Genomic DNA, 18,757 nt, shown 5'->3' with positions numbered 1-18,757 from the left:
AATTGCTTTAACTATAGACTTTGATGGTTGTCCTGTACAACTTGCAACTAACCAAGGGAAAAGCTGGGATTATGACTTTGTGTTTTGAAATTTCAAATGTTGATGTTGAGGATGGAGGTGAAATTGATACACTAATGCATTTGATGATACTAACAATAATGGTGATTACTATTTAAATGATGGGCTTCATAGAGACTGATGATTATTTTTAATGAAATTGATGAAGCAAATGATATTTTGGATGATGGCGTTAATGCTAAGGAGCTAAGTTGATTGTTCTTGTTTTTGTTTTTGTTTTGTTTTGTTTTTGTTTTTGCTTTTGTTTTGGTGTTTTTTGTTTTTTGACTGATTTGTGTTAAAGATTATGCTTTATTTATTTATTTATTTAATTTTAAATTACATCATTGTTTTTGTTGCCAATGATTCACAATGGAGAATGTTAGAAAAACAATGATTTGTGGATTACCGTCCAAACCAAAAGCATATTTTCTCCATTGTTGTGTATTTGCTGTGAAGAATATGTCACTGCTAAGTGAACAGGTTCAGTGAGTTCTATAGTGGCTAGGTAGCAAATAGAACCCTTTTTTCCTGTATATGCTTCTTATTATTTGGAGTTCTATGTTTGCGGCTGATCTTAACTTTGGTAAATAAAAAATTAGCTGTGGCTGCTAGAGGAGGAATGGAGACACTCAGGCCTGCTTTGCAGCGGGTGTACATGACAAGAGCTTCTGCTTATAGAGATGCTCTCAAAAGTTTCATTGGAGGGTATCAGGAAGGTGTACAAGAAGTAATGAAGAAGAAAGAAGATTTCAGCTCCGAGCAGGAAGATGATGACGGTCCCCAAAAACCAACTCTCTAATTAGAGGCAGTTTTGACGAGATACAGGTTGTACAGCTTTTCCATATTGCAGTTTGTTTGTAAAGAATGCTGACATGATTGATTTTCTTTTAGGGAACTTTTAGGAGTGTTTTGTATGTATATTTTTCCTTTTAGACATACTACAATCATGCGACTTGCCATTGCTTGAACTTATTTCACAAATAAGTTGATTTGCGCTTGACGCAGTTGGTTTTGGGATGAGTTCATGATTTGGGCTTCAAAACATACTGTGAAAGTTGGACAAATATTATTTAGCATACAACACCAGAAGGCTTTTTCCTCTTCTGTTTTTTTTGAAAAAGGGAAGAGAATGACGAGGCCAGCTGAGAATAACGAGGTAGAAATTAAAAAGATGACATTCACCTCATCTTAAACTCGACAGAAAGACACAGAATTTTCCCTGAAGTTTTAAAAATTCCATTAGCTATCTTTGAGGTTTTAAAAATGGATGATCTTTTCTGAGGTTTTCTAGAAGGACAATTTTTTTTTTTTTCCAAAAGATTTGTTTTTAGGCAAAATATGAAGTTTGTTTCTTTGATAAATTTTAGGAGAGATTTTTGAAATTTTTGAAATGTAAGGAGGGGTTATTGGATTTTTAAAACCTAGTTCAGTAATGTCTTTTTATCAAATTTCATCAATGTCTTTTGTCCTTGAAAAAAAATCTGCAAATGATCTTATTTCTTGTCTCTGACTGGCCTGGTGGCAAGATGTGTAAATTGACTTAGCAAATGTACCGAAGAAAACAAATTAAAAAATAGGGTACAAGATACCCCGTATCTTGAATGACTTGTCTTTATGTACTGCGATTAATGTTTTAGCACAATTCATAGCTCGTCCGAGAAATCTTACTTTTATACCTCCGTGGGAATTGGTTTTCTGTTTTAGATTCCTTCGTTGCTATTTGCTGCTTCACGGGGGAAGTGATAAAGGCTCAGGAGGCCCTTTCGGTTTTATGAGAGAAAAGTGGTTGTAGATATTTCAGTACTTTGGATATGTTTGGATCAAGAATTTATTATTTAATTTTTTTTAATTTAAATAAAAATTAATATTAATTATGCGTGAAATTAAAATTTTGTTATTGGGTTTGTTATACATTTTATTTTATTTTTTATGTTTTTAATAATTGAATAAAAAAGGTAAATTTCAAAATATATTTTTTTTCCTTCGATATTTTTCGAGTTTTGAAACGTATATAGCCACACATGTTTGAAGAAAATAGTGGGCATATGCCTGTCACGCTCTCGGTAGCCACTAGCTAAACTGTTCTCTTGGACGGTGAGTGGGAGGTTCTCGGCCAGGTTTGGGCATTTCTTTTTCGAAGCTCGAGAAGTCAAGGAGGTCCTTTGTTCCGCGCGCTCTTCTTCCATGTGGCCATGTGGGTAGGTATCACATATTGCCTCTTTTCAGTTTCCTCTGGACCTTGGGCGTATGTGGCCGGGTGAGTCCAATCAGGTGGGAAACCATTTTCCTGGAAAGAGGCTTTGAGTTGAAGAAGCGTGTGGCAGTAGGATACTGGGGAAGGTCTGAAGAAGAGGGCTGCAGGAGTTGAAGGCGACAGGTGTTCCTGTGGCACTGTAGTGAGGAGTTGGCTCCGGCTGATGAGATTTCATTCTCCAAACTGACGCTCCAGTCCTTAAAAGAGCTTTCTATCGTTATCTCTACCGGGGGGAAGTCATGGTGAGACTGAGAGGTATCAGTCATTTCAGGATATGAGGAATGGTGTTGGCAGTAGTAGATCACCCAAATTTGTGGGCTTCTGTTTTGGTGGGGTTGCTACATATCATATCATCATCTTCTGCATCGTGACTTGGGTTCTTGCTTCCAAGTCTTTTCATGCACATGGGGGTCCTGCTTCAGGTCTTCTCAATTCCTCAAAGCACATGGCGCTCAGCCTCCTCCCTCCTCCATAACCAATAGGCCCGGCCCTTTTTCCCCTTACCAGTGGTGGATGTTGTTCGCGTGCACCAGTCACTTTCTGTGGCTGATAACCCTTTTACCTGCCATAATATGACCTTGGTTTCCAAACGTGAGACATGCCATGCATCTTATAATTCTTTTTTTACTTTTCCAAACCAAACCATACTTAAGTCTCTAGTTTTTCAGGCCTCATTAATTTGTTCACTGCATGTTGAATCAGTTCCATCTGCTGGCAGGAGATTTCAAATGGCGTCAATGCCAATATCACCATCTTTGATTCTTTATTTTGTCAAATTTCCTATTTGGGCAGGTACAGAGCATAGAGGGAAGTGACTAGAGAGGGTGGGGTTAAAATGCAAAAAAGCCTGCTTGGAAGGAGGGAAAGCAAAGTGGGATGAAGAATCCCCTGATGGTCTTAATTCCTATATACCTGCACTGTACTTGGGCATGAATTGAAATGATTGAATTATTCTGGCAGGACTAGCCCTTGGATTTTTTGATTGGCCACCACCTTGAGGCAAAAGATAACATCGTATATCTGGGGACCGATCAAAACGAAAAATCATGTATCTGAGGACCCTCCCACTTGCAGAGCCACTAAGCATTGGACTTCATGGCCAGGGGAGGTCAATGATGTTATTCTCCTGTCTTAATCTCCCTATGGGCCATGGTAATCACATGACACTATACACACTTGACTACTCACACAGGTATGCATACCTTTCTCGCTTCTTTTGTTAATTTATTGAGCTGCCAAAAATGTCAATATCTCCAACTCACTCGCAAGTTGCATTAAACTGATGGACTAAAAGCTGGAAATCAAGCCTGTAGCCATTATCCTCTGCAGAGTGATAACTATTCATATTTAGTAGTCCTAGCTTTGCCTTTATATTAGCTTTGTGTAATTAGTACCATTGCCTTGATTTGAAAGTGACGAGTCACATCTGATTGGGTTGGCCATGGTCCCAATTTGTCCCTGGTGGCTACCACTGGGTTGGTCTTGGATTGACATGCCGCGTTTCTGTTTGTGGCTGTAGAGCCCATATTCCTGCACCTTAATGCCGTGATCTGAGTTTTGGGTTTTGCTTTCACTTATTTCCATCAACGCTTTAAGAAACAAAACAAGCATGGTCGAATGGTGTGGCACGGTTCTTTAACAAGATAAGAGAAGTGGTGGACCAAAAAATTTTCGTCAATGGGGGGGCCAAAGTACTTGCACAAACACTTGGCGTAATTTTTTTCCCCAAAGAAATATAAACACTTCCCTTATCTTGTTAAAGAACCGTGCCAAAGTACTTGCACAAACACTTGGCATAATTTTTTTCCCCAAAGAAATATAAATGCATTGGGCTTGTGAGAAAAAATTGAAATTAGGTGTTGAAAAGTCCAATATTTTGCATTAGTTTAGGGGTGAATTTACTTTTAATGAGAAAATTGTTCAATTAATCATAGAACTCAATTGCCTCTGCAATTTTAGTGGGAGCAAAGGGGAATAAATGTATTTTTTTTTTCTTTCTGATTTTTTTATTTTTTATTTTTTGAGAAAATAGAGGGCTTTTCTGGGGCAATTGCACCCACCGGTTTGAATATTGGTCCACCACTAGTTGCATACATGTGAGCAAAGATGGCTAAGAGGAAGGGTGGGTGGTCCTTGGGAGCTCAAGTATGTGACAGGTAGGGGAGGGGTGGGATTATAGAAAGATGAATATTGTGCTTGGTAGGGTGGAAAGAGCAAGTAAAAGAAAGGAATGAAAAAAGTGAATGTGGAAATCCTTTCCCTTCGTTTGGTATTGTAGAAAACTCGTGTAAATGAACTGAAAAAGGGGCTTTTTTTCCTTTCCACACTAAAATCTATGCGTGCAAAAGAGGGAGGAAAATAGAAGAAAAGAAGCTAGAAAGTAATTTGATACTGCTTTACCTTTGTTAATTTTTTTTTTTTTTTTTAAAATCTTTTAGGGTTCATTTGGATCATGGATTTTGCTTGAAGAAAAGAAGAAAAAGAAAAATTATAAGAAACTCATTTTTCTCATACATTCCTTGTCTATTAAATACTATCAAAAATGAAAATTTATTTTAATATGATTAAAAATTAAGAAAAACTAAACATTTATGATATGTAAAATCAAAATTTTGTTTACACATTTAGTTTATTTTTTATTTTTTCACTTGTCTTGATAATTAAATATGAAAATGTGAATTCTTTAATATTTTCTTTGGGACCTTAACGAGGCAATAGGAAGAAAATGATAACGCAATTTCTTTTCTTCCCCTTCCCCCTGGTACCCTTTTCTTTCATGTTTAAATTTTACATTATGTTCCTTTGAACAGAATAGTATCTTTTGTATGAGTTTTAGCTTGCTGTAATGCTCAAGGATTGCTTTTCTTTCTTTCTTTCCTATTTTTTTTTTTTTTACTACTGCTAGTTCTCTTATCAGCGAAAATAATTTGCTTTCACACCTTGTCATAAACTTAAGCTAAAATCCCTTTTCCTTTTATCTTCTTCTATGTATCTAAGAATTGTTTTTATATGTTTTACCTTAATGCCTGCGAACTCTGGAGTTTGGTTATTAGTTTTTAGGTCATGAATTCAGGAATGGGTTGACCTGTTTGTTTGTATTGAGATATATAGCTGTATCTGAGGAAGGTTTAATTTCCAATTTTCAGCCCTGTCGGCAACCGTCCACAGAAAGGGTCTAGAAGGGAGGTGGTGGCTCTGCCTAACTGGGACACCTGACCATCACCGTGACTGCAATTTTGTCCATGGAAAAGAGCAAGTTCATTTTCGTGAAGCAACCAAGACAATAAATTTGCCGTCCAGAAGTTTGCTGGACATTCAAATGGTCATAAATTGTAATACAGCACTTATTTTACAGGTTTCAGATTCTAACTAGAAGAAAATGATAAAAAGTAGTTTGGGTTGGGAAAAAAAAAAATCAAGTCTTTTTGGAGAACTAGCATGGTCCTCTTGATAGACCTTTATACCTAATGAAATCGTTCCAAATAGTGAGTTTCCTTTGAGTCCCGCATGGTAGAACTCACAAGTTCAGTTGAATCCACTGCTTAATTAGAGTGATTTTATAAGATGATGAGGTAGGACTAGAGGATCATGCTAGGCTTAATTTCGAGGGGACATAATTTTTCTAACCAACATAGTGTATAATATATAAACTATCATCTTAAAAAGAAGTATTAATGTTACACTTAGAAGTTTAAGTTCCAACTTGGGAGAGATAGTAAAGGTTATGGGATGAAAGATGAATTGCTTTTCACTGTATAAATTTAGGGTGTTAATATATGAATACCTTGAACAGTCTGACTATAGAAGTTGGTTTTCCTAGTTAGGCAATAAAGTACCTTTCTTTCTTTAAGAAAATGGTCGGATACTTAGTGTGATAGATGAAGTTTTGGATTGAAAGAATTGCTTTAAGATCCTAGTTTTAGCCAAACTTGAGCTAAGAGTTTTGGGTGGGGGAGAGAGGAGTTGGGAAGTAAAAAGGGGGGGGAGAGGGAATGGGGATGGGTTGGGTTTTTGAGGAAAAAGGAAGGGGGGGGGGGGGGGGGGGGGGGGGGGGGGGGGGGGGGGGGGGGGGGGGGGGGGGGGGGGGGGGGGGTGGTGGTTGTTGTGTGGTAGGTTGGACTAAATATAGAAATCTATTTATCCTACTTCATATCTACCATTCAAATCTCAACCCAATGTCTTTGACATATTTGAATAAAATTAACAAGTGGTCCAAATATTTTTATTTGACCTATCGCCTATGCACTAGACAAGTAAACAAGTGGGGTGGTATGTGTATAGAATTGACTGATCAAGCTCGTATTAAATTACCTTTAATTACTATGTGGGCAATATGTAGTAACTCGAATCTGAAAAATAAAATAAAAATGAATAAAAGAAAAGAAAAATAAATAAAGGAAAGAAAAATAAGAAAAAAAAAAAAAGATGGTTTGATTCAACACCAAACCGTCAACGGTTTTCTCTTCAGTGGGCATTTTAAAAACCAAACCATCGATGGTTTTGTCAAGTGCAGGAAAATTCTCGATTATTTTCTTTGGGGACAAAATACCTATAAATAGATCCTAGTTCATTTTTTTTAAGAAAAATCTCTTCTCCTTCGCTCTCTCAGCTAGGGTTTCGGGTCTTTGGGGGTTTTAGGGCATTGCAAATGTTTCTAAGCCTATTTGGGGGTTCGTGATCGCTCTCGAACGTAGGTTCATGTTGTAGCTCGTCAGCTTTCGTTTGTTAGCGGGTTTGGAGCCTAGGGTTTCGAGTTTTTCGTTTATTTCAGACGGTTTCTTTAGGAATTAGGTAAAAGATATTAATTATAGCAGAGTTTGCTAAATTTGAACCGGTTAAATTCAATTATACAAATTTATATATTTGGGTATGATTTTATGAACAGTTAGGCATTTGGAAAATAATGATTTTTGAAATATATTATATATGAAAAAAATTGTGTGGCATGAATATAACTTTCATAATTTAACTAATTACAAATACTAGCTATTGTGAATACTGATTGGTGATAAATACTGACTGCTTGTGAATATTGGCTGATTGTGGATACAGTTTATTTGTGAACATAGATTGGTTGCGAATACTGGCTACTTGTGATTACTGTGTGGTGAATAATTTGATGTGTGTGAATGAGTCATTTTGTGTGGTTATTCATGTGTATCGCAATATAACTTTGGCAGGCCTGAGGAGTTCGTTATATTGTTATTATATATTGGGGTAGAACATTGGCAGACCTGAAGAAGTTGTTCTACTGATATACTATGGATAGGTCATTGTGAAAGTGTGACAATGATGGTTAGCGGGGAAGAACTTGTGCAAAATCCTGTGTGGATGTGAGTTCTATGTGGACGGTATTTCTTGTGTGGATGTGTGGGGTTATGAGTATACATAGATCTTAGTGAAATGGTTTATAATGAATGTGTGTGAACTTAATTACATAAATATTTATGATAAAGTAAAACTCTCCACTTGAGGGATTGCTGAGAAAGGTGAGTGCCCTGATAATTTTCAGTCTAAAGCAGAGGGAAGCTACTTGTATGGGCGGGTAATCTTCCCTATTTTCGGAGACTTTGCTTATGTACATAACTCGAGGGTTTACTGAGTATGGTAAGTGCCCTGGTATTGGTATTAGAGTAGAGAGAAACTACTTGTATGGACATGTAATCTTCCCTATTCTCGGGAATTATCACTAAAAATAATTATGTATGTGTGAGTGTAATCTGTATGTGCTTCTTTTACTAATATTGAATAACAAATGATTATATTTTGTACTTATTTAAACTCTTTGCCATATACTATTATGGTTTATTCTTCCTTACTGAGATGTGTCTCACCGTCACGAATGATTACATTTTCAGGTCTTTCAGGTGATCAAGTTTAGAGCTCCGGGCAGGGTAGTATGTTTGGAAAATTTTGGGGTGATTGTAAGAACAATTTATGTATAGTTTACATTTTTAAATACTAGGATGTAATATAAACAAATGTGTAATGACCTAAAATTTTAATCCATTTTTTTTATATTAATATAATTCCTAATACCTTGCATGAACATAGCTATCATCATCACGACCCGGAGCGAGACCGTGGTAATCTGTGCATTTCATATAACACATAAGCAGCAGAAGTATATATATATATATATATATATATATACCAAAGTACTATATACCTAACTATACCCATACACACATATACATAACACTTCCCAAAAGTCCTAAAAATACTGTGGGCTCCACAGACCAGCCCAAAAACTCACCCCAAAAACTACGCCTACTCAACACCACCTTTACCTTTGAGCCGACCCTGCTCGCCTCTTTGGATTACCTGAAATGTTTAATAATGTTGGGGTGAGACACCTCTCAGTAAGGAGAAACATGTTATTACTAGTGTATGACATATAAGTTAGTTGACAACATATCATTTAATTAATAATGTATACAATATACATCAAGAAAAACATCTGTATAATAATACATGCCTATGTCATTTAGAATATGAAAATTCCCGAGTTATCTATTTGAAAGTACTTCTATTTATAATAAGTAATATTTGCTTTCTATGTGCACTATACATATAGATAGATCTGTAAATTTCCCCCCTGGATGGCTATATGTCATGACTTACCCCCTCATGATTGGGTTGCGTGGCCTGTAAGCAGGGCTAAACACTGGTTAGCCCTCCAATGTTAACCTAACTGTATGCATATCTGTATGCCTATAGCACCAAAGACCACTCCAACTGGTCCGGACGTCAGGGAGTTCACAACCCCACCCGAGGGCACAATCGGCTGTACCATACTCTATATAAAACATATGGTTATACTGTCTATACTGTATAGCAACAGTATCGTGCTCTGTAAATTGCTGTGTTCCATCGAGGTCTGATATTATACATTAATATTTTTATATAAATCTAACTATTTTACCATGATTCTGTATTTTTGTAATAGCCATGATTCTATATTAACTGTAAAGCCATGACGCTGTAATGACTGTATATCTGTATATTTTGTAACTCTGTAATTTTGTATGTCATGACTCTATGCTCTATATAATCTGTATTTCTGTATATCATGGTTTTATGTTCTGTATACTCATGGTACTGTATAATTACTATATAACCATGGTTCTGTAATGTGCTGTAAAGTCATGGTTCTATAAAAATACTGTATCATCATGTTCTATAATTCACTATATAATCATGCTTTGAAACATAACATTTTTAATCATGTAACTGTAAGTTTGTAAAACTTGATATGATCGTAGCCCTGTAAATAAAACTGTATAAGCTATATCTCATAACTTTGTAAAAACTATATAATCATGTTTCTGTAAATCTATATAAATATTCTATATTATTCCAGTATTTCTCATGCCACACGATTAAATAAAACTCTATAAATATATTATGTAAAACTGTATAATTTTTATGCTCTGATCAAATACTATGTTACACTGGTAAAATGCCTAATAAAACTAGTATAACATGTATTCTCCTTACCTAACTATCTAGCTCTAGATACTATTTTATAATCTCATGCATGCGGCGTTCATAATTTTCAATACCCTGAAATAACACGCATATAATTCCCAGTCACACAACCGAATTTACTATAATAATTATCACATTCATATTTTCCCGACTCCACATATCCAGAATTTTTAAACTATAATTTACCTGAGCTCCTAGAAAGATTCCCACTGGGGTCCTCAACCCAAATACAACATCCCAATGTTACTTAAAAAAAATCCAGTATATCCTTATACCATGCAAAATATAGGCTTAGATAAACTTGGTAATACTAAAAATACTCAAATAATCTACTTACCCTAATTTTGAGATGATTCCAAAACTTCCCAAATCGATTTTTTGCTTTGCCTATGTTGTAGAGAATCTCCCAAGGATCAACGTGGTAGCTTTTGATCGTCAAACCAGGCAGAAATGAGGCCGAAAACCTAGAGAGAAAGAGAGAGCACCAAATTTTAGAGAGAGAAAGTGAATTGGGACGAGTTTCTGTGCTGAAAGTGAGTTTTTGGCTATATATAGGTGGCTGGCCACGTGGCCTCGTCGACGAGCCACGTTGCCTCGTTGACGAGTCCAAGAAGGAGGTTTTTCGACAAACATCTAACTTTCGTTGACGAGTTTTAGCCCTAGAATCAGCTTCTCAGTAAATTTTTGTCGACGAGTCACATGTCCACGTCGATGAGCCCAAGAAGACTGTTCGTCGATGAACTCCCCGTGTTCGTCGACGAGCCCCTGCAGAGCCTCCTTGAAAAAAGTTCTTTTCGCTCTCCTTTTTTTATTATTCAATTTCTATAATTATTTAGGTTACTACATTCTCTCCTCCTTATAAAATTTCGTTCTCAAAATTTGCTATATGTATTGAACACCATCCATTATGGAAAATGGGCTATTTATTTTATTAATTACTCTCACTTATGGCGAAGGAATACTGTGGTTACATAAGTAGTTCTGGGAGATTACAAATATACCTATAAAATAAAAATTTCTCCTAAAACCAAAATACTAACTACCTTATAACCTAAAATACAACTATACATTCATCACTCTGTACTGAATAAAATAAAACTATCGTTATCTGAACAATTCTGACTATTACTATACTCCACTAAATAGGTGTGAGTATTTCTATTTGATTTCCTTCCCAAGCTCCCGTGAAGCTTCCTTTATGACATGATTCCTCCATAGGACTTTTACTAACTGAATTTTCTTGGTGCCAATTCCTGCTCTTTTCTATCTAGGATCTGTATTGGTGCTTCCTCATATGACAATGAATCTATGAGCTCTATCTCCGTATAACTTATCACGTGAGAAGGGTCTGGAATGTATTTCCTTAATATGGAAAGATGAAATATGTCGTGAATTCTAAACAGAGCTGGTAGTAAAGCTAGCCTGTAGGCAACTGACCCCACTCTCTCAAGTATCTCAAATGGGCCAATGTACTTAGGGCTCAGCTTAACCTTCTTCCCAAATCTCATAACTCCTTTCAGTGGAGCTACCTTCAAAAATGCCCGATCTCCCACATCAAACTCTAACTAGCAAGGATTACCAAACTTCATTAGGGCAAAATTATCTCAACTTTCAAAACCTTATATTAGCCAAATACTACTTCCAAACACTCACAAAGTCTTCATTCTTGATTTCTTCAAAGCGTTGTGAGTATCTTGTAAGGCTAGTGTGCTCAATCACAATTGCTAGAACTCTCATTTACATTATTGCTTGACCGATTTTCTGAGAGAGTTTAGCATTAATGTTCTTCCACTAATTTCGTTTGATAAATCTAGTGTGGAAAGATTTTGAGGTTTGTGGTTCTTGCATCGTTGTTGCAAGTTACCTAAACATAGATTTTGTGTGCAAAAATCCTTTTCAAAAGTTAGTGCTTCAAACAACTCCATTGTGCCTTAAATATTAGAATACATTATTGAGTTTGTTTGTTTGAACTTGCTTAGCATATTTTGAAACCCTAATATGATATCGTAGTTTCACATAGTGTGTTTCAAATATTGCGTGAATATACACTCTAGATCTGAACTGAAAACCTATACGTGATTGAGTGTTAGCACACATTAGAGCACCGAGCATATTTACATATCATTCGTTCTTGCATTATTGATTAAACTGTATTGGTGCACACATTTACTTGTCTAGAAGTGAATTTTCGTGTACTCATTTTATACACATTGGTTGTATTCCAAGCACGGGCCTGAAAAGGGAGACTAGTCTTGTGGAATAGTCCCGGATTGACTTAGACTCTGTTAGGAAAGCTAGGTGCACCATCCTGCTAAGGCGTGTCAGTCGAGATCAGCCCCTTGAATTGACCTGGTTGTATTAGGTGCTGCTCCACCCTTTTAAGTGAGCATTATAGTGGTAATCCTTGTGCTGGTGTGGCTAAGGCGGGGATGTAGGCACAGTTGGCCGAACGTTGATAACATATCATGCTTGTTCTTTACATTTCCACACTTTACCTTTATTGCACGCGTATGTTTATTTGTTGATTGTGTAGACCAACCCTAAGTTGGATTGTTCTATTGACAAAACCAATTAACCTAGGTGTTAAATTTTAAATACCCAATTCACCCCCACTCTTGGGGTTGCACCAAATCTATTAAATATTATGCATGCAAATTCACATGCGATGGACTTGTTATATTGCTCTTTAGATTCTGATATTTTGCTTGAGTTTGTGGCTTGTAAAAGTGCACAGGAAATCTGGGTTGAGCTTGAAAGGAAGTATGGAGTGACCCAGGAAATGGAGACTGCCACTCCAAATGTTATGAGCCACAATCATATCAAATTGCATTGGTAGACGATGAGGTATATGATTTTGACTCTGCCTCATTCACTGATTTGTGCAATAATGCATGTAATGTTTCTTATGCTGAAACCTGTGATATATCATATGTTGAATCAACAGTTGCCTCTAATGATTGCTTTGATGGTGATGCATATGCTGATGATTTTTGTACTGAATGTCGTATTGTATCATGTGTTGAATCATTTGTTGAATCTTGTGATGATACTATAAATGCCACATGCAATGATTCATGTAATGATTGTGTTAAATTTTGTAATGAATCATGTGTTGAATTTGATGATGGAAGCATGCTTTTGAATGATAAACTAGAAAACGTTTTATGTAAAACGTTGGCAAAACAATTTAAAAGAAAATAGAAGGTTGGCAAAACAATTAAAAGATCTAAGAAAATATCATGCCACCTTAGAAAAGAAAAAATCAAGAAAATATTGAAAATTATTTGTGTAAAGGAAGAAATAGAGAATGATAAACCCTTAGGAATCAAAAGAAATAAATCTTTGAAAAAGGGTTCATATTCCAAATCCCACAATTATAAAAACTCAAACGTCTCTTCTGAACAAAATAGAACAAATAAGAAAACGTGTTTATATGCACATAAATGGTACCTAGGACACATTAGCTCTGCTTATTTGTGTAAAAGTGCAGGAGGCTTAAATAAGGAAATGATGTGGGTAATCTTAGTAGCCAGTTCCTTAGAGAGAGAAGGAGGAGGAAATCAAACTAAACCATATGATAGGACCTAGTGAGGTAGATGTAACCAACAGCCTGAGAAGTAGTTAAACTTAGAAGACCTCAAAATTGATCCCCCCCCTAAGTTGAAAAGTCATGTGTTACCCTTTAAAAACGAGTTTAGGTCAAAATTTGGTGAAAATTGAAAAGTTGACTGAGTTCAGTCGACTATCCACAAATGAACTAGCCTCTTCGGTCGACAGTACAACAGACTTTGACTCTTCGGTCGACTGACAGTTTTTGAACTGATGAACTTCGGTCGACAGAACCCACTTCGGTCAACCCCTTAGTCAACCGAACTCGAAACTGAACTCCTCTTTGGTCGACCATCCATTTCAGGTCAAAATTCTTTTGGTCGACCGAACATGAGTGTTTTGTGAAGAATATTAAGCATCGGTCGACCGAACTTGAAACGACCTGCTAATTAAATAAAATATTTTTCCCTAATTTTAAATTCAATCATTAACCTAAACAGCGGAAGACCAATCATATAAAATAAAACCACACATAATATAATACCAGAGTGTCAAACTAACCCACAATATACAATCATCACCGTTTTCCCAAAACTACCCTTACTGATACCAAGAGTTTACAAAAACATGCTACCCAAAAATACTCACTCTAAAAAAGGGCAATACAACAACCGCTCTACCTGCGAGCCTGCTCCGCTCGCCTAGCTGGTTCACCTGAAAAATAATTCAACATTGAAATAAGCCAACGCTTAGTAAGACGAAACATGTTATTACTAAGGTATGGCTATTGAGCTATAGTTTGGTATAAATAATCTGATTTAAGAATAATATGAATAATTGAATCCAATAGTGCTGATATTACATAACGTATAATAAAACCATTAACTACATAACTGAACATGCCAATTTGTATGAAATTACTTTTCATATTAATACTACTATTTTCGAAAGTATGATAGTACTCATAATATCTGAGAAATTTCCTTGGATGACTGTATGTCATAATTTAACCCTTCATGACAGGGTTGTGCGGCCTGAAGACGGGACCTATCCTGGCTAGTCGACCAGGGTAAGTCAACTAAACTCCGACAATCTGATCGGCCCCCTCAATCCATATATGATGGAGAGCCTGTCCCGACGTGGGCACTATCGACCTCATACCACTTACTGTCTGAGTAAATTGGTTGCACTCTAAACTAAATATCTGTAGCTACGGTACCGTGCTTTGCTGTCTGATCCATCAAGGTTTGATACTATATAGGTAACTGATATAAGTAATATACTATTTTTACTGTGGTTTCTAAAATAACCATAACCCCATAGAATTTATCTGAAATTCTAAATAAACTTACTGAAAATATGATTTCTGTATAATTGAACTGCTGTTTGAATATCTGTATGTTGGGGCGTTATGGTACTAATAAACATGTTATTCTGAAATTACTGAAAATGCATATTTTTGAGTATACTGTACACTGAAAAATTCGTCATTTTATAAACATGCAAATATTATGGTATTTCTGTTAATAACTATAAACATGGTATTCACAAATTCTATAAATATAGTACTGTTTTGTTATCAACTCAATTCACACAAATAAATATTAATATTAAGTTCTAGAAACTGTAAATACATATAATCTGAATAATAATTTGATAAAAATATATAGTTCGTGCTGAAATCGTAAAAGGGTTTCCTAGCATAGCATATTTCCCTTACCTGACTACTGGAAAGCCCTTACTGAATATTGGTCCTATACCCGCATGGTTTCCCACTCAACTCCCTAGAAACCACATTCACCAGAACAAAACATCATTATTTCTCTGTCTACTTCATTTTCTACAACCACTGGAAAGCCTAATTTCGAATAAAAGACCTTACCCTGAACCTGGGAAGAAATTCAACTCGATCCCACCGACGATCCGCTCCAGTAAATTTGAAGAGAACTCCTTAAGGAGCATCGTGGTGGCCTCAGATCGTCGATCCAGCGTCTGACGGGGCCGAAATCGAAGAAAGAAGGGAGAGGAACCATCGGAGAGAGAAATAAAAGAGAATGGCGCTGAATTTCTGCATTAATCCGAGGTCTTGCACTATTTATACTACGACCTTTGTTGACGAGTCACATCATCTCATCGACGAATCAAATAGGAAATTTATTGACGAACTCTCCCCTTCGTCGACGAAATTCAGAATCGCCCAAAACCTTCTCTCGGTATTTTCTCGTCGACGAAACATGCCCTTGTCGATGAGACCCTCTTGTACCCTCGTCGACGAATGTCTGCTGCCTCCTTATGTTTTTATTTCCATTTCCTTCACTCTTTATTATTTAAATATCATTATTCTTTGGGTCATTACAGAACTTGTTCCTGGTCGACCGAACCTCGTGGGTTTATATATATTTCCCGCGTAAAAAGGCTCATTTTCATTGAAAAAAATTCAGAGCTCCTTTGCTATTTCCTTGAATATTATGCTATATTCTCAATCCAACACCAAAACCACTTCCATCAACATCCATGGCATGACTAGATGAGCATATTGATGCTCAGGATGTCGCCTACACCAAGGACAATTGGTTTTTGTTAGAGCGTGCCAGGATTAGATATGTGAGAGAGTTTCACCCTAAGGAAGTTATACTGGGTAAGATTCTCGATCTTTAGTTTATGGAACAAAATTTTAGCCACATTATGGATATGTTTCGATATCAGGGGTGGAGATCTTTTATCATATATAAGCCTAGTGGACACTATCCCACATATTTTAGGTTCTTTTACGCCAACTTATGCAATGATGAGAATGGATATTACTATAGGGTTTGGCAGACTAATATTAGATTTGACACTGAATATTTGTTAGATAATCTGGATATAAAGCGAGGTGAGTTTGAGTGCCCTGATTCTGTGACCTCTTAGATGAATGAATAGGAGTTTACTATTGAGACTTTTGCAAACCTGACTATGACTGATCCACTTGTTGCTAGTCCAAATCACCCGCCGAACTACATATCCTTTACCTTAGAGGCCAAAATAGTTCACCACCTGATCACATACAATATCCTTCCTAAGGCAGGATCTAGGGTGCATGTTTCTCCTCGACTATTTTGTTATGTGGTGTTTGTGTGGGAGAAAGAAACTTGATCTGCCCAATTTGATGATCTGTTGGATGATGGCTAAGACGATTGGGCAGAGGATTATTATGCCATATGGGGATTTCTAAACAAACTATTTCTTGTGATGGGAGTCACCCGATCAAATGTGGTCGTGCTAAAGAGAAGGAGGGGTGCAGATATGTTCTCTTTAATTACCTTGAGGTTGATGGGGTATGAGCTGGCTGACAACATGTGGTTGCCCACAGATGCTAGGGGAGTAGCAGTTCAGGAGAAGGCCCCACAGGAGATGCCTCCATAGCCTGCGTAGCCAACAAATGTTGATCTGATGGTTGCCATCACTAGTTTTACGAACTTATTTGTGCAGTACAGAGATTCACAACATCAGGTTACTCAGTCCATTCAGTCTGACATCAAGGGGCTGAGGGACATGGTTTCATCATCCAGTGCTCAGTACTCAGTTCTTCGGGATTAGTTGAGGGACTTCTCTATCTCTTTAGAGAACAGGTATAAGGAGGTAGAGAGGGTCATTTCTGTTAATTTTAGTGAGCTAAATGACCCCATCCATGAGCTACAGGATGATAGAGATCGGATGACGATGGACTTTGACCTAGATATGAGCGATGGCGGTGATGATGGGGGTGACATATAGACACTAGGAGAGCACCCTGCAGGATCAGAGATCATCATCAACATTATTATTATTATTATTATTATTATTATTATTCTTATTCTCTAGTCTGTATTTATAATCTGCTTACATTACTTTTATTTCTCTTTTACTGACGACACCATACTTACATCCACTATCCATTTTGGTTTCTGCAGATAGTTAGGTTATTTGCAGTTACTTATATTTATCAGTAGTTATTGGCTGAGGGGGAGCATTGGTTGTTCATTACTAATGTGTTTTTTATGCTCCCATGATCATGTGATTTTATATATATATATATATATATATACGGTTGCTATTCTTTGTTCTTTTCATGAATATTTTATGATGAATGGTATATGTATATAATTTGTTGACTACCTGGTTGCATGTTTAGTTTAGAATGCCTCATGCATGGCAGATGCAGTGGATGTGAAATTGCATGCTGGTAGATAATTAGGTTCTTGCAGGCTTTAAACTTGTGATATACTGTCTGTTTGAGAATCTTCTTGTGCAGGTTAATTTGGGAAATGTCATGTTTATAGATGGCATGCTGCCATATTTTTGGTAGACATTTTCCCAAAATATTAAAATGTTTTCTAAAATGATATTGCATGTGCATGAAAAATCTGTTTTTGGATTTTCAAATGTATGCACTTGGCCTATTTTTAATTTGAATCATCTGGAGCTACTTGTGCATACATATTTAAATGTTTTGAAATTGGCAGATTCTTTATGGGATAAATCACATTTTTAGATAAAATGCTGCTGAAATTTTGAAAGATATTTTTAAAAATAAAACAAGTACATTGATGATTATAATGAAATACAAGTTAAAACATTTTGAAAGGATGAATGAAAGCTAAATGAAAATTAATCTCCATCCTGGCATAATCATCAGGCATTTAGAGGAACTTAGCTCCATCTCTAGGAAAAGAGCTTAATGGACTTGCTCTAGGTTATGAGTATCATGCCATGCCTTAATATATCTTTTCTCTTGCATGTGTAATCTATAGGGATAGCTAGACTAGTTGCATGGAAGAGTAAATGAATCCTTACCAGTATATTTATTTTAAGAGATTTAAAATGAATGGCTTATACTCTTGACATACTTTGTAAAATCGATCTTGATGAGTATAAGTAGCTTATTTCATCTAAGCTATAACTCAAATTGAAAGGGGGAGTATCTAAACGTAAAATTCCTATCATGCTATACTCTCCAATATTCTCAGTTTAGATGTATGTTGAACATCGTCGTGACATGTGCTTAAATGAAATGATCTTCGTGAAAATCTTAAGTTGATACATATGACTTTGCCACATGTTGTTTGTGTTTGTCATGTGATCCTTGCTTTAATTTGTCTGAAATTTGTGGTTTTTTGGTTATATTTTAGTTTGTGTGCCTAATTAACAAACCAGAAAAATGTTGCTTGCTTGCATGATCTTTAAATTTTTTTTTTTGGCAAGTAACCCCCAACACTTTAAGCAAACATTATAAGAGGGATATATATTTATATGTATATACATATATTTATTGTAATACTTTATGGCAAGAACTAATTTCAAAACTAAATTCTTTTTCTCTCTTGCCTTATTATTATTATTATTATTATTATTATTATTATTATTATTATTATTATTATTATT

General features: G+C 36.1%; 1 protein-coding gene and 1 long non-coding RNA gene across 25 annotated transcripts in view; both read left to right on the top strand.

Annotated features, from left to right (window-relative positions):
• Positions 1-1,072, top strand: part of LOC131154541 (uncharacterized) — a 36,978-nt gene extending 35,906 nt beyond the window's left edge. For all 24 annotated transcript variants that reach the window (XM_058107523.1, XM_058107521.1, XM_058107527.1 and 21 more), the window contains one exon: positions 660-1,072. In XM_058107523.1, the coding sequence (XP_057963506.1) occupies positions 660-859 (200 nt within the window). In that variant the 3' untranslated portion in view covers positions 860-1,072. The remainder of the gene's footprint in view (positions 1-659) is intronic.
• A 2,034-nt stretch (positions 1,073-3,106) lies between these two features.
• LOC131154535 (uncharacterized) lies at positions 3,107-5,668 on the top strand. Its single transcript, XR_009136509.1, has 2 exons — positions 3,107-3,506; positions 5,461-5,668. It is a non-coding gene; the product is annotated as an uncharacterized LOC131154535 (long non-coding RNA).
• Positions 5,669-18,757: the final 13,089 nt, after the last annotated feature.

Source organism: Malania oleifera, chromosome 1, assembly GCF_029873635.1.
Source record: "Malania oleifera isolate guangnan ecotype guangnan chromosome 1, ASM2987363v1, whole genome shotgun sequence".
Lineage (NCBI taxonomy): Eukaryota > Viridiplantae > Streptophyta > Magnoliopsida > Santalales > Ximeniaceae > Malania > Malania oleifera.
The sequence above is the reverse complement of the archived record's forward strand: the minus strand, read 5'-3'. Positions and strand labels throughout refer to the sequence as shown.